At 42.4% G+C, this 18,253-nt stretch overlaps 1 protein-coding gene across 1 annotated transcript; it reads left to right on the top strand.

The window, feature by feature from the left end:
- Positions 1-1,594: 1,594 nt before the first annotated feature.
- On the top strand, positions 1,595-12,059 carry LOC141027063 (uncharacterized). The gene is made up of 4 exons (XM_073503983.1): positions 1,595-2,143; positions 10,300-10,578; positions 10,684-11,200; positions 11,302-12,059. The coding sequence occupies exons 1-4, from the start codon at positions 1,595-1,597 to the stop codon at positions 12,057-12,059; spliced, it is 2,103 nt and encodes a 700-aa protein (XP_073360084.1).
- The last annotated feature ends 6,194 nt before the right edge of the window (positions 12,060-18,253 follow it).

Genomic DNA, 18,253 nt, shown 5'->3' with positions numbered 1-18,253 from the left:
AATGTAACTCCTTGGCCAGAGATAAATCTCTGCAGCGAAGAAGATTACACTCTCTTGCTCGCAAGTATTTGCTCGGAGCACAAAGCAATTTCTCTCTCAATTTTCATAGGTTTTGGCTAAGCATCACAGCGGACCTAAGCTTCAAGAACCTATACCCCTCTTAATAGTACGTAGGTCCTATGAATCAAAAGAATGAAAGAAGAACAACAAAATGAATACTACGTCTTCACTTTGTCTTCGACTTCCATTGCTGTAGTCAATTTCTTCGGACGACGGTATCGAATCAAAAGCTTCGCTTCAGCGGTAAACTTTCGAGGGGTCGATTTCTTCACATCAATCTTCTCGACTATATGTCTTCCACAAATATAGCTCATTCTTGTCTACAACGTAGATATGCTTCGGTGAAGTTCCTCGAACTCAGCACCGGAGACAACATTCTCTTCGATTGTGTATGGACTTTTTCTCTCTGTATGCACTAGCAAACAAATCAGTCCATACCTATTACTGTCAACAATCTCCAAAACACAAGGTAGGCATATATTGCACCAACAACCTCAATTGACTCGGATCGTGCCCCCGGATGGTGGGTCAAGACTCAATACAACCACTGCTGGCTCAACCTCGCCAGCCGGCTCAACAACGCCAACCCGAGTCGGCCCCGCACACATCACCGGTTCAACTGCCGCCTCGTCGTTTCCAGACGTTGGCGGGTCATTTTTCTAATCTAGTGGACAATTTTCTGGTGGCGACTCATAATCTCGCTGGTCTTCCAATGACTGGGAACACCCTGATCGAGATTGAAGCCAGAAACACCATTGAAATGTTAAAGACTACAGTCACCCAGCTGGCGAATTATTCTCATAGTCAACAGCGGCTTCATTCTACCCCGCATCAGAGTCATAGAAGGAGTCGACATGCCGTGTCTCCAGTAGTGCACGCCGACAACAAGAGCAAAACCCCAACCCCGGCCAGGAGTTTTAGAAGCACAGGCAATCATGGACACCGCTCGTGCCATGCGGGAAGCAGAAGCAACAAACGAGGGGTAGCTCAGGCCCATTGACCATAGCCCAAACAACTTTGCATAGTACAGGACTAGGAAGCAGGACTATCGGGATACCATGTTTAGCGCCTGCTTTACGCAATGAGTGCATGCCCAAGGATTTTAAAGGTCCTCAGAAGGTTTTTAATTACACAGCTGACCTTGAGCCGGCTGCATGGATTGAAAGCTACGAGATAGCTATGGATATGCTCGATGTCAATGATGCAGTCTACGCCAAATATTTGACCATGATGCTGGAGGGGCCCGCTCGCACGTGGTTGAATAATTTGCCCCATAACTTAATCAAAACTTGGGGAGAATTGAAGGATCACTTCATCAAGAATTTCCAAGGAACTTGCGAACGACCAACAATGATTGTTGATCTTGAGCAGTGCGTTTAGCGCAACGATGAGTCGGCTCATCATTGGTCATGCCGTGTGGCAGAAATCTTCTGACGGCATCATGACTATGCAAGCCGCCCTTGTCCTGGAGCGAAACTGTCACTTCCAGCCCTTGGTGTAGAAACTTGGGTGCCTCAAATGGAAGGTCAAAGACATGGGATATCTCATGGACGTCCTGACCAGATATGTTGAGTCAGACAGCATGAAGGATCATAGTTCAGATGATGACAAGTCCACCAAGGGCAAGAAAAATGGTGGCGGCAAGGGTCACCAACAGAACTACCCGGGACACAATGGCAACAACGGTAACCACTGCAACGGTGGCAAGCGTAAGCATCCTGAGGGAGGATTATATTTGTTTGCTAACACTAATACCGACTTTAAGGGCCAGAGATGGAACAACAACTCTAGGAGATCCTACAATGGGAACCGACCACGTAATTACGAGGAGCCCTCAAAGCCCCGGGTCCCAAGCACAGTTTTCCAGACAAGCCGACAAACCACTCGTGGGAAAATTGCTTCATCATGCAGGAATTCTGCGATCAGGCTTATCAATATCACCACGGTGGAGGCGGTGGACATCCAGGACAGCCTGGAGCCGGCAGTTCTAGGGCCGGCTTTCCTGGAGCCGGCTCATCACGTGGCTTACCTAGCTCTGACCTTCAGGGGTCAGACAGTCAAGGTGCCGACTTTCAGGGATCTGGTAGTAGTGGACGTGGAAATCAGTGTTCCGGACAAGGAAATCATCAACAGGGCAATCAGTCTGGGTTTCGAAGCAATCCGAAACATTTGAAGAACAGACAATATCACATGTTCACAACCAGTACCTCCAAGCATGACCGCAAGCTCCAGAAGCGAGTCGTCAACATGGTTGAGTCGGCTGTCCCTGAATACCTGAACTGGCCAGAGCAGCTAGTTACCTGGAGTAGAGAGGATCATCCTCCCCGGGTCGAGAATCCGGGTTGTCTCGTGTTGGTAGAGGCACCGCACGTTGGTGGGTACAAACTCGCAAAAGTACCAATGGATGGTGGCAGCAGCATCAACATCTTGTATTACGATACCTTCGAGTGGATGAATCTGTCTGAAAAACAGCTCCAACCTTCTTCAATGGTATTTCACGGGATAGTTCCTAGAAAGTTTGCTTACCCTATTGGCATGATTAAGCTGGAAGTTGCGTTTGGAACTGAGTTCAGCTACAGATCAGAATTCTTGACGTTTGAGGTAGTTAAGACTTAAGATCAAGAGCCCATATCATGCCCTCTTTGGACGACCGGCTTATGTTCATTTTATGGCACGACCCTGCTATGTCTACCTCAAGCTCAAGATGCCTGGACCGCAGGGTACAATCATAGTTGATGGTGACAGGAAAATCACATTTGAGTGTGAGGAAGGAGATGCAGCCTAAGCCAAGTCGGCCTGTGCAGCTGAGGAGTTGAAATTTTACATTGCCAATGTCGACCCGGCTGATATGACATCATTAAAGAAACCCACTACCGAGTCTGATCTACTACTCAAGTTCAAATCGGCTGAGGATACAAAGCAGGTTGACTTCACCCCGGGTGATTCATCCCAGCAGTTTACTATTGGGACTGGCATGTGATACGTCTCCAATGTATCTATAATTTTTGATTGTTCCATGCTATATTATATTCTTTTTTGGATGATTAATGGGCTTTATTATACACTTTTATATTATATTTGGGACTAACCTATTAACCAGAGGCCCAGCCCAAATTGTTGTTTTTTGCCTATTTTAGTGTTTCGCAGAAAAAGAATATCAAACGGAGTCCAAACGGAATGAAACCTTCGAGAACGTGATTTTTGGAACAAACGTGATCCAGTGGACTTGGAGTCTACATAAAGCAATCAACGAGGAGAGCATGAGGCAGGGGGCGCGCCTACCCCCCCAGGCGCGCCCTCCACCCTCGTGGGGCCCATGTTGCTCCACCGACATACTTCTTCCTCCTATATATACCTACATACCCCCAAACCATCAGAGGATCCACGAAAACCTAGTTCCACCGCCGCAACCTTCTGTACCCGTGAGATCCCATCTTGGGGCCTTTTCCGGCGCTCCGCCGGAGGGGGCATTGATCACGGAGGGCTTCTACGTCAACACCATAGCCTCTCCGATGATGTGTGAGTAGTTTACCTCAGACCTTCGGGTCCATAGTTATTAGCTACATGGCTTCTTCTCTCTCTTTGGATCTCAATACAAAGTTCTCCTCGATTCTCTTGGAGATCTATTTGATGTAACTCTTCTTTTGCGGTGTGTTTGTCGAGATCCGATGAATTGTGGGTTTATGATCAAGATTATCTATGAACAATATTTGAATCTTCTCTGAATTCTTTTATGTATGATTGGTTAGCTTTGCAAGTCTCTTTGAATTATCAGTTTGGTTTGGCCTACTAGATTGATCTTTCTTGCAATAGGAGAAGTGCTTAGCTTTGGGTTCAATCTTGCGGTGTCCTTTCCCACTGACAGCAGGGGCAGCAAGGCACGTATTGTATTGTTTCCATCGAGGATAAAAAGATGGGGTTTATATCATATTGCATGAGTTTATCTGTCTACATCATGTCATCTTACTTAAAGCGTTACTCCGTTCTTATGACCTTAATACTCTAGATGCATGCTGGATAGCGGTCGATGTGTGGAGTAATAGTAGTAGATGCAGAATCATTTCGGTCTACTTGTTACAGACGTGATGCCTATATACATGACCATACCTAGATATTCTCATAACTATGCTCAATTCTATCAATTGCTCGACAGTAATTAGTTCACCCACCGTAATACTTATGCTATCTTGAGAGAAGCCACTAGTGAAACCTATGGCCCCGGGGTCTATTTTCCATCATATTAATCTTCCAACACTTAGTTATTTCTTTTGCCGTTTATTTTACTTTGCATCTTTATCATAAAAATACCAAAAATATTATCTGATCATATCTATCAGATCTCACTCTCGTAAGTGACCGTGAAGGGATTGACAACCCCTTTATCGCGTTGGTTGCGAGGTTCTTATTTGTTTGTGTAGGTGCGTGGGACTCGCGCGTGGTCTCCTACTGGATTGATACCTTGGTTCTCAAAAACTAAGGGAAATACTTACGCTACTTTGCTGCATCACCCTTTCCTCTTCAAGGGAAAACCAACGCAGTGCTCAAGAGGTAGCAAGAAGGATTTCTGGCGTCGTTGCCGGGGAGTCTACGCACAAGTCAAGACATACCAAGTACCCATCACAAACTCTTATCCCTCGCATTACATTATTTGCCATTTGCCTTTCGTTTTCCTCTCCCCCACTTCACCCTTGCCGTTTTATTCGCCCTCTTTTTCCCGTTCATCGTTTTCTTGCTTGCCTTGTCGTTATGGCTAGTCCCTTATCAACTCCGTTGTCTCCCGAGTTTGAAGTTCTTCACTTCAAACAAAGACAAGGAGAAAGCTTAAAAGATGCTTGGTTTAGAATGATGGAATCTTATCGAAATTGTACCCTAGAGGTGAACTTTAGAATTCTGCTTCGCAATTTTTATGTTGGATTAAATATGTCTCCTAGACAACTCTTGGATTGCGTTGCCAAAGGCAATTTTCTCGAAATTGATCCCAGTATTGCACATGAAATTTTAGAGGGTATAGTGGGCACATTACCTCAACAAAAGGGGCCTCATCGCACCCAGGAGGAAACACAAGTTTTTGAGAAAATTTGCGAAGTAACAAATTTTTTACAAAAATCTCCTGAATCTCTTACGAGTGTTAGTGGAAATCTTCACCGCATGAACATGTTGATTACTCTTTGCAATAAGTGGTTGGATTCTTTAGATCTGAAAATCTCGGAATATGAGGGGAAGCATAAAGAACCTCCCATATTCGAGCATAACTCCGCTAAAAAATTAAAGAACCAAGATGATAACACTTAGATCTATCCTCGCTTTTATGCCTAGCTAGGGGCGTTAAACGATAGCGCTTGTTGGGAGGCAACCCAATTTTATTTTTAGTTTTTTGCTTTTTGCTTCTATTTAGGAATAAATATTTGATCTAGCCTCTGGTTAGATTTGTTTTTTATGTTTTAATTAGTGTTTGTGCCAAGTTAAACCTATAGGATCTTCTTGGATGATAGTTATTTGATCTTGCTGAAAATTCCAGAAACTTTCTGTTCACGAAAACAATTGTTAAAAATCACCAGAACGTGATAAATTACTGATTCCAATTGCTGCTGATCAATAAAGAAATTGTCGAGGCTGTCCTATTTTGGTAGATTTTTCTGAGTTCCATAAGTTTGCGTTAGTTACAGATTACTACAGACTGTTCTGTTTTTAACGGATTCTGTTTTTCGCGTGTTGTTTGCTTATTTTGATGAATCTATGGCTAGTAAAATAGTTTATAAACCATAGATAAGTTGTAACACAGTAGGTTTAACACCAATATAAATAAAGAATGAGTTCAATACAGTACCTTGAAGTGGTGTTTTGTTTTCTTTCGCTAACGGAGCTCACGAGATTTTTTGTTAAGTTTTGTGTTGTGAAGTTTTCAAGTTTTGGGTAAAAGATTTGATGGATTATGGAACAAGGAGTGGCAAGAGACTAAGCTTGGGGATGCCCATGGCACCCCAAGATAATCTAAGGACACCAAAAAGCTAAAGCTTGGGGATGCCCCGGAAGGCATCCCCTCTTTCGTCCTCGTCCATCGGTAACTTTACTTGGAGCTATATTTTTATTCACCACATGATATGTGTTTTGCTTGGAGCGTCTTGTATGATTTGAGTCTTTGTTTGCTAGTTTGCCACAATCATCCTTGCTGTACACACCTTTTGAGAGAGACACACATGATTCGGAATTTATTAGAATACTCTTTCTGCTTCACTTATATCTTTTGAGCTATATAGTTTTTGCTCTAGTTCTTCACTTATATCTTTTAGAGCACGGTGGTGGATTTGTTATATAGAAATTATTGTTCTCTCATGCTTCACTTATATCATTTTGAGAGTCCTACAAAACAGCATGGTAATTTGCTTTAATTGAGAAATTAGTCCTAATATGCTAGGTATTCAAGATTAGTAAAATTTCTTATGAGTGTGTTGAATACTAAGAGAAGTTTGATGCTTGATGATTGTTTTGAGATATGGAGGTAGTGATATTAAAGTTGTGCTAGTTGAGTAGTTGTGAATTTGAGAAATACTTGTGTTGAAGGTTGCAAGTCTCGTAGCATGCACGTATGGTAAATGTTATGTAACAAATTTGAAACATGAGGTGTTCTTTGATTGTCCTCCTTATGAGTGGCGGTCGGGGACGAGCGATGGTCTTTTCCTACCAATCTATCCCCCTAGGAGCATGCGCGTAGTGCTTGGTTTTTGATGACTTGTAGATTTTTGCAATAAGTATGTGAGTTCTTTATGACTAATGTTGAGTCCATGGATTATACGCACTCTTACCTTCCATCATTGCTAGCCTCTTCGGTACCGTGCATTGCCCTTTCTCACCTTGAGAGTTGGTGCAAACTTCGCTGGTGCATCCAAACCTCGTCATACGATACGCTCTATCACACATAAGCCTCCTTATATCTTCCTCAAAACAGCCACCATGCCCACCTATTATGGCATTTCCATAGTCGTTCCGAGATATATTGCCATGCAACTTTCCACCGTTTCGTTTATCATGACACGCTTCATCATTGTCATATTGCCTTGCATGATCATGTAGTTGACATCGTATTTGTGGCAAAGCCACCATGCATATTATTTCATACATGTCACTCTTGATTCATTGCCCATCCCGGTACACTGCCGGAGGCATTCATATAGAGTCATACTTTGTTCTAGCATCGAGTTGTAAATGAATAGAAGTGTGATGATCATCATTCATAGAGCATTGTCCCAAAAAAAAAGAGAAAGGCCAAAAAAAGGCCCAAAAAAATAAAAAGGGGCAATGCTACTATCCTTTTTTTCCATACTTGTGCTTCAAAGTAGCACCATGATCTTTATGATAGATAGTCTCTTGTTTCGTCACTTTCATATACTAGTGGGAATTTTTCGTTATAGAACTTGGCTTGTATATTCCAACAATGGGCTTCCTCAAATGCCCTAGGTCTTCGTGAGCAAGCAAGTTGGATGCACACCCACTTAGTTTCTTTTGTTGAGCTTTCATACATTTATAGCTCTAGTGCATCCGTTGCATGGCAATCCCTACTCCTCACATTAACATCAATTGATGGGCATCTCCATAGCCCGTTGATTAGCCGCGTTGATGTGAGACTTTCTCCTTTTTTGTCTTCTCCACATAACCCCCATCATTATATTCTATTCCACCCATAGTGCTATATCCATGGCTCATGCTCATGTATTGCGTGAAAGTTGAAAAAAGTTTGAGATTACTAAAGTATGAAACAATTGCTTGGCTTGTCATCGGGGTTGTGCATGATGAGAGCATTCTTGTGTGACGAAAATGGAGCATGACCAAACTATATGATTTTGTGGGGATGAACTTTCTTTGGCCATGTTATTTTGAGAAGACATAATTGCTTAGTTAGTATGCTTGAAGTATTATTACTTTTATGTCAATATTAAACTTTTATCTTGAATCTTTCGGATATGAATATTCATACCACAACTAGAGAATTACATTGAGAATTATGCCAAGTAGCATTCCACATCAAAAATTCTGTTTTTATCATTTACCTACTCGAGGACGAGCAGGAATTAAGCTTGGGGATGCTTGATACGTCTCCAACGTATCTATAATTTTTGATTGTTCCATGCTATATTATATTCTGTTTTGGATGATTAATGGGCTTTATTATACACTTTTATATTATTTTTGGGACTAACCTATTAACCGGAGGCCCAGCCCAAATTGCTGTTTTTTTGCCTATTTCAGTGTTTCACAGAAAAAGAATATCAAACGGAGTCCAAACGGAATGAAACCTTCGGGAACGTGATTTTCGGAACAAACGTGATCCAGAGGACTTGGAGTCTACGTAAAGCAATCAACGAGGAGAGCACGAGGCAGGGGGGCGCGCCTACCCCCCAAGGCGCGCCCTCCACCCTCGTGGGGCCCATGTTGCTCCACCGACGTACTTCTTCCTCCTATATATACCTACATACCCCCAAACCATCAGAGGCATCCACGAAAACCTAGTTCCACCGCCGCAACCTTCTGTACCCGTGAGATCCCATCTTGGGGCCTTTTCCGGCGCTCCGCCGGAGGGGGCATTGATCACGGAGGGCCTCTACATCAACACCATAGCCTCTCCGATGATGTGTGAGTAGTTTACCTCAGACCTTCGGGTCCATAGTTATTAGCTAGATGGCTTCTTCTCTCTCTTTGGATCTCAATACAAAGTTCTCTTCGATTCTCTTGGAGATCTATTTGATGTAACTCTTCTTTTGCGGTGTGTTTGTTGAGATCTGATGAATTGTGGGTTTATGATCAAGATTATCTATGAATAATATTTGAATCTCCTCTAAATTCTTTCATGTATGATTGGTTATCTTTGCAAGTCTCTTTGAATTATTAGTTTGGTTTGGCCTACTAGATTGATCTTTCTTGCAATAGGAGAAGTGCTTAGCTTTGGGTTCAATCTTGCGGTGTCCTTTCCCAGTGACAGCAGGGGCAGCAAGGCACGTATTGTATTGTTGCCATCGAGGATAAAAAGATGGGGTTTATATCATATTGCATGAGTTTATCTGTCTACATCATGTCATCTTACTTAAAGCGTTACTCCGTTCTTATGAACTTAATACTCTAGATGCATGCTGGATAGCGGTCGATGTGTGGAGTAATAGTAGTAGATGCAGAATCGTTTCGGTCTACTTGTTACGGACATGATGCCTATATACATGATCATACCTAGATATTCTCATAACTATGCTCAATTCTATCAATTGCTCGACAGTAATTAGTTCACCCACCGTAATACTTATGCTATCTTGAGAGAAGCCACTAGTGAAACCTATGGCCCCCAGGTCTATTTTCCATCATATTAATCTTCCAACACTTAGTTATTTCTTTTGCCGTTTATTTTACTTTGCATCTTTATCATAAAAATACCAAAAATATTATCTGATCATATCTATCAGATCTCACTCTCGTAAGTGACCGTGAAGGGATTGACAACCCCTTTATCGCGTTGGTTGCGAGGTTCTTATTTGTTTGTGTAGGTGTGTGGGACTCGCGCGTGGTCTCCTACTGGATTGATCCCTTGGTTCTCAAAAACTGAGGGAAATACTTACGCTACTTTGCTGCATCACCCTTTCCTCTTCAAGGGAAAACCAAGGCAGTGCTCAAGAGGTAGCAGCATGCACCCCAAATAGGAAAGCACGCTCATCAAGTTCATCCGTGAGAATTAGGACATTTTCGCATGGAAAACTTCTGATATGCCTGGTGTACCAAGAGAACTCGCTGAGTGCCACCTCAATGTGGATCCCAAGATGAAACCTGTCAGACAATACCTCCGTCGTTTTAACGAGGAGAGACGCAAGGCTATTGGCGAAGAAGTGGCTCGACTCCTAGCAGCCAGGTTCATTGTTGAAGTATTCCATCCTGAGTGGTTGGCAAATTCAATGCTTGTTCTGAAGAAAAACGGGACTTGGCGAATGTGTGTTCACTACACGGATCTCAACAAAGCTTGTCCAAAGGATCAGTTTGCTCTTCCTCGCATTGCTCAGATCATTGACTCTACCACCGGTTATGGGTTCCTATGTTTCCTGGATGCTTACTCTGGATATCGCCAGATCAAGATTTTGTGGAGGATCAGTACAAGACATCTTTCATCACACCCTTTGGGCTTTCTGCTATGTCTCTATGCCTTTTGGGCTGAAGAGTGTTGGGGCTACTTATGAGCATTGTGTGCAAACTTGTTTTCATAAACAGGTCGGGCACAATGTTCATGCTTATGTTGATTATATTCTGGTCAAGTCGCGGAAGAAAGAAACCATGTTGGCAGACCTCAAAGAGACGTTCAATAACCCTCGAGTCTACCAGATGAAGCTCAACCTGACCAAATGTGTGTTCGATGTTCCTGCAGGTAAACCGTTGGGTTTCCTTGTGTCAGAGCGAGGTATCGAAGCTAATCAGGATAAGATTAAGGTTGCCACAATGCTCGCCAAGTCGGCCAACATCAACGACGTCCAGAGAGTGGCGGGTCGAATTGTAGCCTTGAGCTAGTTTATAGGCAGGCTCGGCGATAAGGTGATTCCTCTGTACTAGTTGCTAAAGAAAACAAACAACTTTGTCTGAAATGATGCTGCCGATAAGGCTTTTGAGTCTCTCGAGCAACAGTTGTCTACGGCACCGATCCTTGCTGCTTCGATCAACAAAGAGCCTATGCTCCTGTACATCGCCGCTAACAATAAAGTGGTGATTGTGGCAGTTGTCGTGGAACGCAAGGAGGCAGGGAAAGAATATCCAGTCCAGCGGCCAGTCTACTATGTCAGGGAAGTTTTAACCGAGTCCAAACTGCGGTACCCACATTGGCAAAAACTGGTGTTTAGTGTTTTTATGGCTAGTCGCAAACTGAAGCACTATTTTCAGGAACACCCTATCACTATGGTCAGCTCATCTCATTTAGGAGACATCATCCAAAATAGGGAAGCCATAGGTCGGGTCGCCAAGTGGGCAATGGAGCTTGGCCTGCATCATCTGAAGTATGTGCCTCAGGTGGCCATGAAGTCTCAAGCTCTGGTAGATTTCATCAAAGACTGGACTGAAAATTACAAGTTCCCGAGGAAAAGCCAGATAATACATATTGGACGATCCACTTCGTCGGTTCCAGGCAATTGGAAGGCTCGGGGACTGGAGTTATCGTATCTTCCCCACGAGGTGATAAGTTTTGCTATGTTTTGAGGCTCATGTTTCCATGTACTAACAATGCAGCTGAGTATGAAGCTCTCCTTCATGGACTTCGTATGGCTAAGGAGATGAACCTCAGCAAGGTCAGATATTTGGGCGGCTCGGATTTAGTCGCTCAGCAAGTTTCTGGGACCTCGGACTCCAACGATCCTCTCATGGCAGCTTATAGACATGCGGTAACTGTCATCGCAGGACACTTTAAAGGCTATCAAGTTGATCACATTGATTGCCGGCTCAACGAGGATGCTGATGCGTTGTCACATTTGGGTTCTCAGCGCAAGCCTGTGCCTCCAAATGTTTTCCTTGATGTTCTCCATAATCCTTCAGAGGAAGATATTGCTATTCTTCACCCGGAGGCACAGTTGGTTGCTGCTCTTCATGCTATACCAGATTCGACAGTCCCTTATCTGGCTTATCTCACTTGTGGCGAGCTCCCTGAAGATGAAATCATTGCCCGACAGATTGTCCGACGGTCCAAATCCATGACTATTGTTAATGGTGAGCTACACATGAGTATCACCGGCGTTTTTTACCGTTGTGTATCTCCTGAGGAGGGTCATCAAATTCTCAACGAAATTCATTCTGGCGACTGTGGACATCATGCCGACTCAAGATCCTTAGTGGCTATAGCTTTTCGGCATGGTTTCTACTGGCTCACAGCTCATGTAGATGCCGAGGATGTCGTGCGCAAGTGTGATGGTCGCGAGAAATTTTCACGTCAAGCACATGTGTCGGCTCAAGAGTTAAGGATGATTCCTATAACTTGGCCGTTTGCAGTCTAGGGGCTGGATATGGTTGGTCCTTTCAAGCCGTCTAAAGACAAGAAGACACATCTCTTGGCTGTAGTTGATGAATTCACCAAGTGGGTTGAAGTAGAACCAATCAGCAATTGTGATGCGGTGACAGCTGTTAAATTCTTGAAGAAGCTAATTTTCCGTTTTGGTTATCCACACATCATCATCATAGGTAAATGGCACTAACTTATCCAAGGGAGCTATGAAACAGGTTTGCCAGAGAGAACACATCTGACTCGACGTGGCCTCAGTAGCGCATTCGCAGTCCAATGGTCAGGAGGAGAATGCTAACCAAGAGATATTGCGGGGGATCAAAGCAAGACTCATGGTTCCTCTTGAGAACACTCCAGGATGTTGGGCCGAGGAACTCCCTACAGTCCTTTGGAGCATACAGACTACCCCCAACAGATCAACAAGCTATATGTTGTTTTTCAAGGTCTATGGTGCAGAAGATGTACTGCCAAGCGATATCTGTTATGATTCCCCCATGAGTTGCAGCTTATGTTGAAGTAGATAATGACCAAACTCGTCGGGATTCTTTGGATGCCTTGAAAGAAGAACGCGGTTTTGCAGCAGCACGGTCTGTGATATATCAGCAATAACTACGTCTCTATCATAGCCATAGAGTCCAAAGTCGTACTTTCCAGGAAGGTGACTTAGTGCTTCGTTTGATACAAGAATAGACAGACATGCATAAGCTTTCCCCTCCATGGGAAGGACCCTTTGTCATCAACAAGAACCTCAACAATGGGTCATATTATCTCATCGACATACGTGATCCCAGTAAGTCACGTGCCTCTGAAGAGGAGACCAACAAGCCTGGTAATATCGCACATCTTCAGCCATAAAATACTTAGAGCCACTGGCTCCAGTTCATTGTACATACCTACTTTATGTATATATCTTTTTATGGTCAATATAATAAAGTCGGCATCCCTGAAACTTGAGGTATCTTTCGTTTTGTCTCATATATTGTGCATGAGTCTTTATTCTTTGATTATAGGTCACTTGGGGGCTTCCAACTCATCGAGTCTAGCTATTAACATCCCTCTTGACCTGGCATATGCCATTGTGAAACTTGGTTAAACCTTCCTGTTAGCTTGATGCTACTCCGAAAAGGTGACTGGTGTACTGGTGTACTCTTTATAAGTCAAATAAAAATTGACCCTGAAGTTGTCAAGGTTAAAACACCGACTTAAGTCACGTGAGAGCCAGCTTCCAAAATGCTCGGATAAACCAAAAGAAGCTATAAGGCCTGCGAATTAGACTCGAGCCTCGAAAGCCGGTCTTTATGTCGTGCCTCGAAAGCCAGCTTATTATTCTAATTGTATTATTTCAACTCTTGTTATATATATATGTGTGTGTGTGTGTGTGTGTGTGCCACTTTATTTTGTAGAAATTCTCTGAACACACATACGGAGTTATATATAACACCGACTTACTTGCCTGGTCGCCAATCTGACCCAGCCCTGGGTACATTCCAGCATTAGTGGTATAATTTCCACCATGTTATTACTACCGAGCACACAAGGCATTCAACTGCAAACCGCCCCACGGAGATATTGGCGGGTCGACCAAGTAAGGAGTGCTACCTCTTGAGCATGCGTTGGTTTTACCTTGAAGAGGAAATGGTGATGCAGCAAAGTAGCGTAAGTATTTCCCTCGGTTTTTGAGAACCAAGGTATCAATCCAGTAGGAGATCACACGCAAGTCCCTCGTACATGCACAAAAAATAAGAACATTGCAACCAACGCGATAAAGGGGTTGTCAATCCCTTCACGGCCACTTGCAAAAGTGAGATCTGATAGAGATAATAAGATAAATATTTTTGGCATTTTTGTTGTATAGATTGAAAAGTAAAGATTGCTAAAATAAACGGCGACAAAAATAGCTAGTTGACGGAAGATTAATATGATGGAAGATAGACCCGGGGTCATAGGTTTCACTAGTGGCTTCTCTCAAGATAGCATATTCTACGGTGGGTGAACAAATTACTGTCGAGCAATTGATAGAAAAGCGCATAGTTATGAGAATATCTAGGCATGATCATGTATATAGGCATCACGTCCGTGACAAGTAGACCGAAACGATTCTGCATCTACTACTATTACTCCAAACATCGACCGCTATCCAGCATGCATCTAGAGTATTAAGTTTATAAGAACGGAGTAACACATTAGGCAAGATGACATGATGTAGAGGGATAAACTCAAGCAATATGATATAAACCCCATCTTTTTATCCTCGACGGCAACAATACAATACGTGCCTTGCTGCCCCTACTGTCACCGGGAAAGGACACCGCAAGATTGAACCCAAAGCTAAGCACTTCTCCCATTGCAAGAAAGATCAATCTAGTAGGCCAAACCAAACTGATAATTCGAAGAGACTTGCAAAGATATTAAATCATGCATATAAGAATTCAGAGAAGAATCAAATATTGTTCATATATAATCTTGATCATATACCCCCAATTCATCGGATCTCGACAAACACACCGCAAAAAGAATTACATCGAATAGATCTCCAAGAGAATCGAGGAGAACTTTGTATTGAGATCCAAAGAGAGAGAAGAAGCCATCTAGCTAATAACTATGGACCCGAAGGTCTGTGGTAAACTACCCACGCATCATCGGAGAGGCCATGGTGTTGATGTAGAAGCCCTCCGTGATCGATCCCCCCCCCTCTGGTGGAGCGCCGGAAAAGGCCCCAAGATGGGATCTCACAGGTACAGAAGTTTGTGGTGGTGGAAATAGGGTTTCGTGGTGCTCCTGGATGTTTTCAGGGTATATGAGTATATATAGGCGAAGGAAGTAGGTCGGTGGAGCCATGAGGGGCCCACGAGGGTGGGGGCGCGCCTACCCCCCTGGGCACGCCTCCCTACCTTGTGGCCGCCTCTTTGCTTTCTTGACGTCCACTCCAAGTCTCCTGGATTGCGTTTGTTCCAAAAATGATCCTCGCGAAGGTTTCATTCCGTTTGGATTCCGTTTGATATTCCTTTTCTGCGAAACACTGAAATAGGCAAAAAAACAGCAATTTGCACTGGGCCTTCGGTTAATAGGTTAGTCCCAAAAATAATATAAAAGTGCATAATAAATCCCATTAAACATCCAAAATAGATAATATAATAGCATGGAACAGTAACAAACTATAGATACGTTGGAGACGTATCAAGCATCCCCAAGCTTAATTCTTGCTCGTCCTCGAGTAGGTAAATGATAAAAACAGAATTTTTGATGTGGAATGCTACCTAACATAATTTTCAAAGTAATTCTCTTTATTGTGGCATGAATGTTCAGATCCAAAAGATTCAAGATAAAAGTTCAATGTTGACATAAAAATAGTAATACTTCAAGCATACTAACCAAGCAATTATGTCTTATCAAAATAACATAGCCAAAGAAAGCTCATCCCTACAAAATCATATAGTTTGGGCATGCTTCATTTTCGTCACACAAAATGCTCCCATTATGCATAACTCCGATGACAAGCCGAGCAATTGGTTCATACTTTTTAACGCGCTTCAGCCTTTTCAACCCTTACGCAATACATGAGCGCAAGCCATGGATATAGCACTATAGGTGGAATAGCATATGATGATGGGGGTTATGAGAGAAGAAAAAAAGGGAGAAAGTCTCACATTGACGCGGCTAATCAACGGGCTATGGAGATGCCCATCAATTCATGTCAATGCGAGGAGTAGGATTGCCATGCAACAGATGCACTACAGCTATAAGTGTATGAAAGCTCAAACTGAAAACTAAGTGGGTGTGCATCCAACTTGCTTGCTCATGAAGACCTAGGGCAGTTGAGGAAGACCATCGTTGGAATATACAAGCCAAGTTCTATAATGAAAAATTCCCACTAGTACATGAAAGTGACAAAACAAGAGACTCTCTATCATGAAGATCATGGTGCTATTTTGAAGCACAAGTGTGGAAAAAGGATAGTAACATTGTCCCTTCTCTCTTTTTCTCTCATCTTCTTTTGTTTGGGCTTTTTTGGCCTCTTTTTTTATTTGGGCTTCTTTGGCCTCTTTTTTTCTTTCCTCACATGGGACAATGCTCTAATAATGATGATCATCACACTTTTATTTACTCATAACTCAATGTTACAACTCGACACTAGAACAAAAATATGACTCTATGTGAATGCCTTCAGCGGTATACCGGGATATGCGATGAATCAAGAGCGACATGTATGCAAAAGTTATGAAAGTGGATTTGCCACAAATACGATGTCAACTACATGATCATGCAAAGCAATATGACAATGATGGAGCGTGTCATAATAAACGGAACGTTGGAAAGTTGCATGGCAATATATCTCAGAATGGCTATGGAAATGCCATAATAGGTAGGTATGGTGGCTTGTTTGAGGAAGATATAAGGAGGCTTATGTGTGATAGAGCATATCATATCACGGGGATTGGATGCACCGGCGAAGTTTGCACCAACTCTCAAGGTGAGAAAGGGCAATGCACGGTACCGTAGAGGCTAGCAAATTGCCGAAAGGTAAGAGTGCGTATGATCCATGGACTCACATTAGTCATAAAGAACTCATATACTTATTGCAAAAGTTTATTAGCCCTCGTAGAAAAGTACTACTACGCATGCCCCTAGAGGGATAGATTGGTAGGAAAAGACCATCGCTCGTCCCCGACCGCCACTCATAAAGAAAGCACTCAAAGAACACCCCATGCTTCAAATTTGTCACACAACGTTCACCATACGTGCATGCTATGGGACTTGCCAACTTTAACCCAAGTATTTCTCAATTCACAATTACCCAACTAGCATGACTCTAACATTACCACCTTTATATCTCAAAACCATTATCAAGTATCAAATTTATCATAGTATTTAACGCACCCTATATGAAAGTTTTTATCATACCCATCTTGAATGGCTATCATATTTGGACTAATTTTATAGCGAAAGCAAATTACCATGCTGTTCTAAAAGACTCTCAAAATAATATAAGTGAAGCATGAGAGATCAATAATTTCTATAAAATAAAACCACCACCGTGCTCTAAAAGATATAAGTGAAGCACTAGAGCAAAATTATCTAGCTTAAAAAATATAAGTGAAGCACATAAAGTATTCTTATAAATTCCGATTCATGTGTGTCTCTCCCAAAATGTGTGTACTGCAAGGATGATTGTGGTAAACTAAAAAGCAAAGACTCAAATCATACAACACGCTCCAAGCAAAACACATATCCTGTGGTGAATAAAAATATAGCCTCAAGTAAAGTTACTGATAGACGAAGACGAAAGAGGGGATGCCTTCCGGGGCATCCCCAAGCTTAGGCTTTTCGTTGTCCTTGAATTTTACCTTGGCGTGCCTTGGGCATCCCCAAGCTTAGGCTCTTGCCACTCCTTATTCCATAATCCATCAAATCTTTACCCAAAACTTGAAAACTTCACAACACAAAACTCAACAGAAAATCTCATGAGCTCCGTTAGTATAAGAAAACAAATCACCACCATACGGTACTGTAATGAACTCATTCTTTATTTATATTGGTGTTAAACCTACTGTATTCCAACTTCTCTATGGTTAATACCCCCTGATACTAGCCATAGATTCATTAAAATAAGCAAACAACACATGAAAAACAGAATCTGTCAAAAAACAGAACAGTCTGTAGAAATTAGATTTATTCGTGTACTTCTGGAACTCCAAAAATTCTGAAAAACTAGGACAACCTGGATAATTTGTATATTGATCTACGCAAAAAGAATTGACAATTTATCACGTTCTGGTGAATTTTAAAAATTATTTTCGTGAGCGTAAAGTTTCTGTCTTTTTCAGCAAGATCAAACAACTATCACCCAAGAAGATCCTATTGGTTCTACTTGGCACAAACACTAATTAAAACATAAAAACACATCCAAATAGAGGCTAGATGAATTATTTATTACTAAACAGAAACAAAAAGCAAGAAAAAAAATTAAAATTGGGTTGCCTCCCAACAAGCGCTATCGTTTAACGCCCCTAGCTAGGCATAAAAACAAGAATAGATCTAGGTATTGTCATCCTTGGTATGCAATCCATAAGTGGCTCTCATAATAGATTCATAAGGTAATTTAATTTTCTTCCTAGGAAAGTGTTCCATGCCTTTCCTTAATGGAAATTGGAATCTAATATTTCCTTCTTTCATATCAATAATTGCACC

Source organism: Aegilops tauschii, chromosome 7 (assembly GCF_002575655.3).
Source record: "Aegilops tauschii subsp. strangulata cultivar AL8/78 chromosome 7, Aet v6.0, whole genome shotgun sequence".
Taxonomy (NCBI): Eukaryota; Viridiplantae; Streptophyta; class Magnoliopsida; order Poales; family Poaceae; genus Aegilops; species Aegilops tauschii.
This window is presented reverse-complemented; position numbering and strand designations above follow the sequence as displayed.

Coding starts and splice junctions, on each gene's coding strand:
- LOC141027063 (XM_073503983.1), top strand. CDS start 1,595: ATGGGATATCTCATGGACGTCCTGACCAGATATGTTGAGTCAGACAGC. Junction 2,144..10,299: donor TGCCGACTTTCAGGGATCTG/GTAGTAGTGGAC, acceptor TTTCATAAACAG/GTCGGGCACAATGTTCATGC. Junction 11,201..11,301: donor ATCCACTTCGTCGGTTCCAG/GCAATTGGAAGG, acceptor CTAACAATGCAG/CTGAGTATGAAGCTCTCCTT.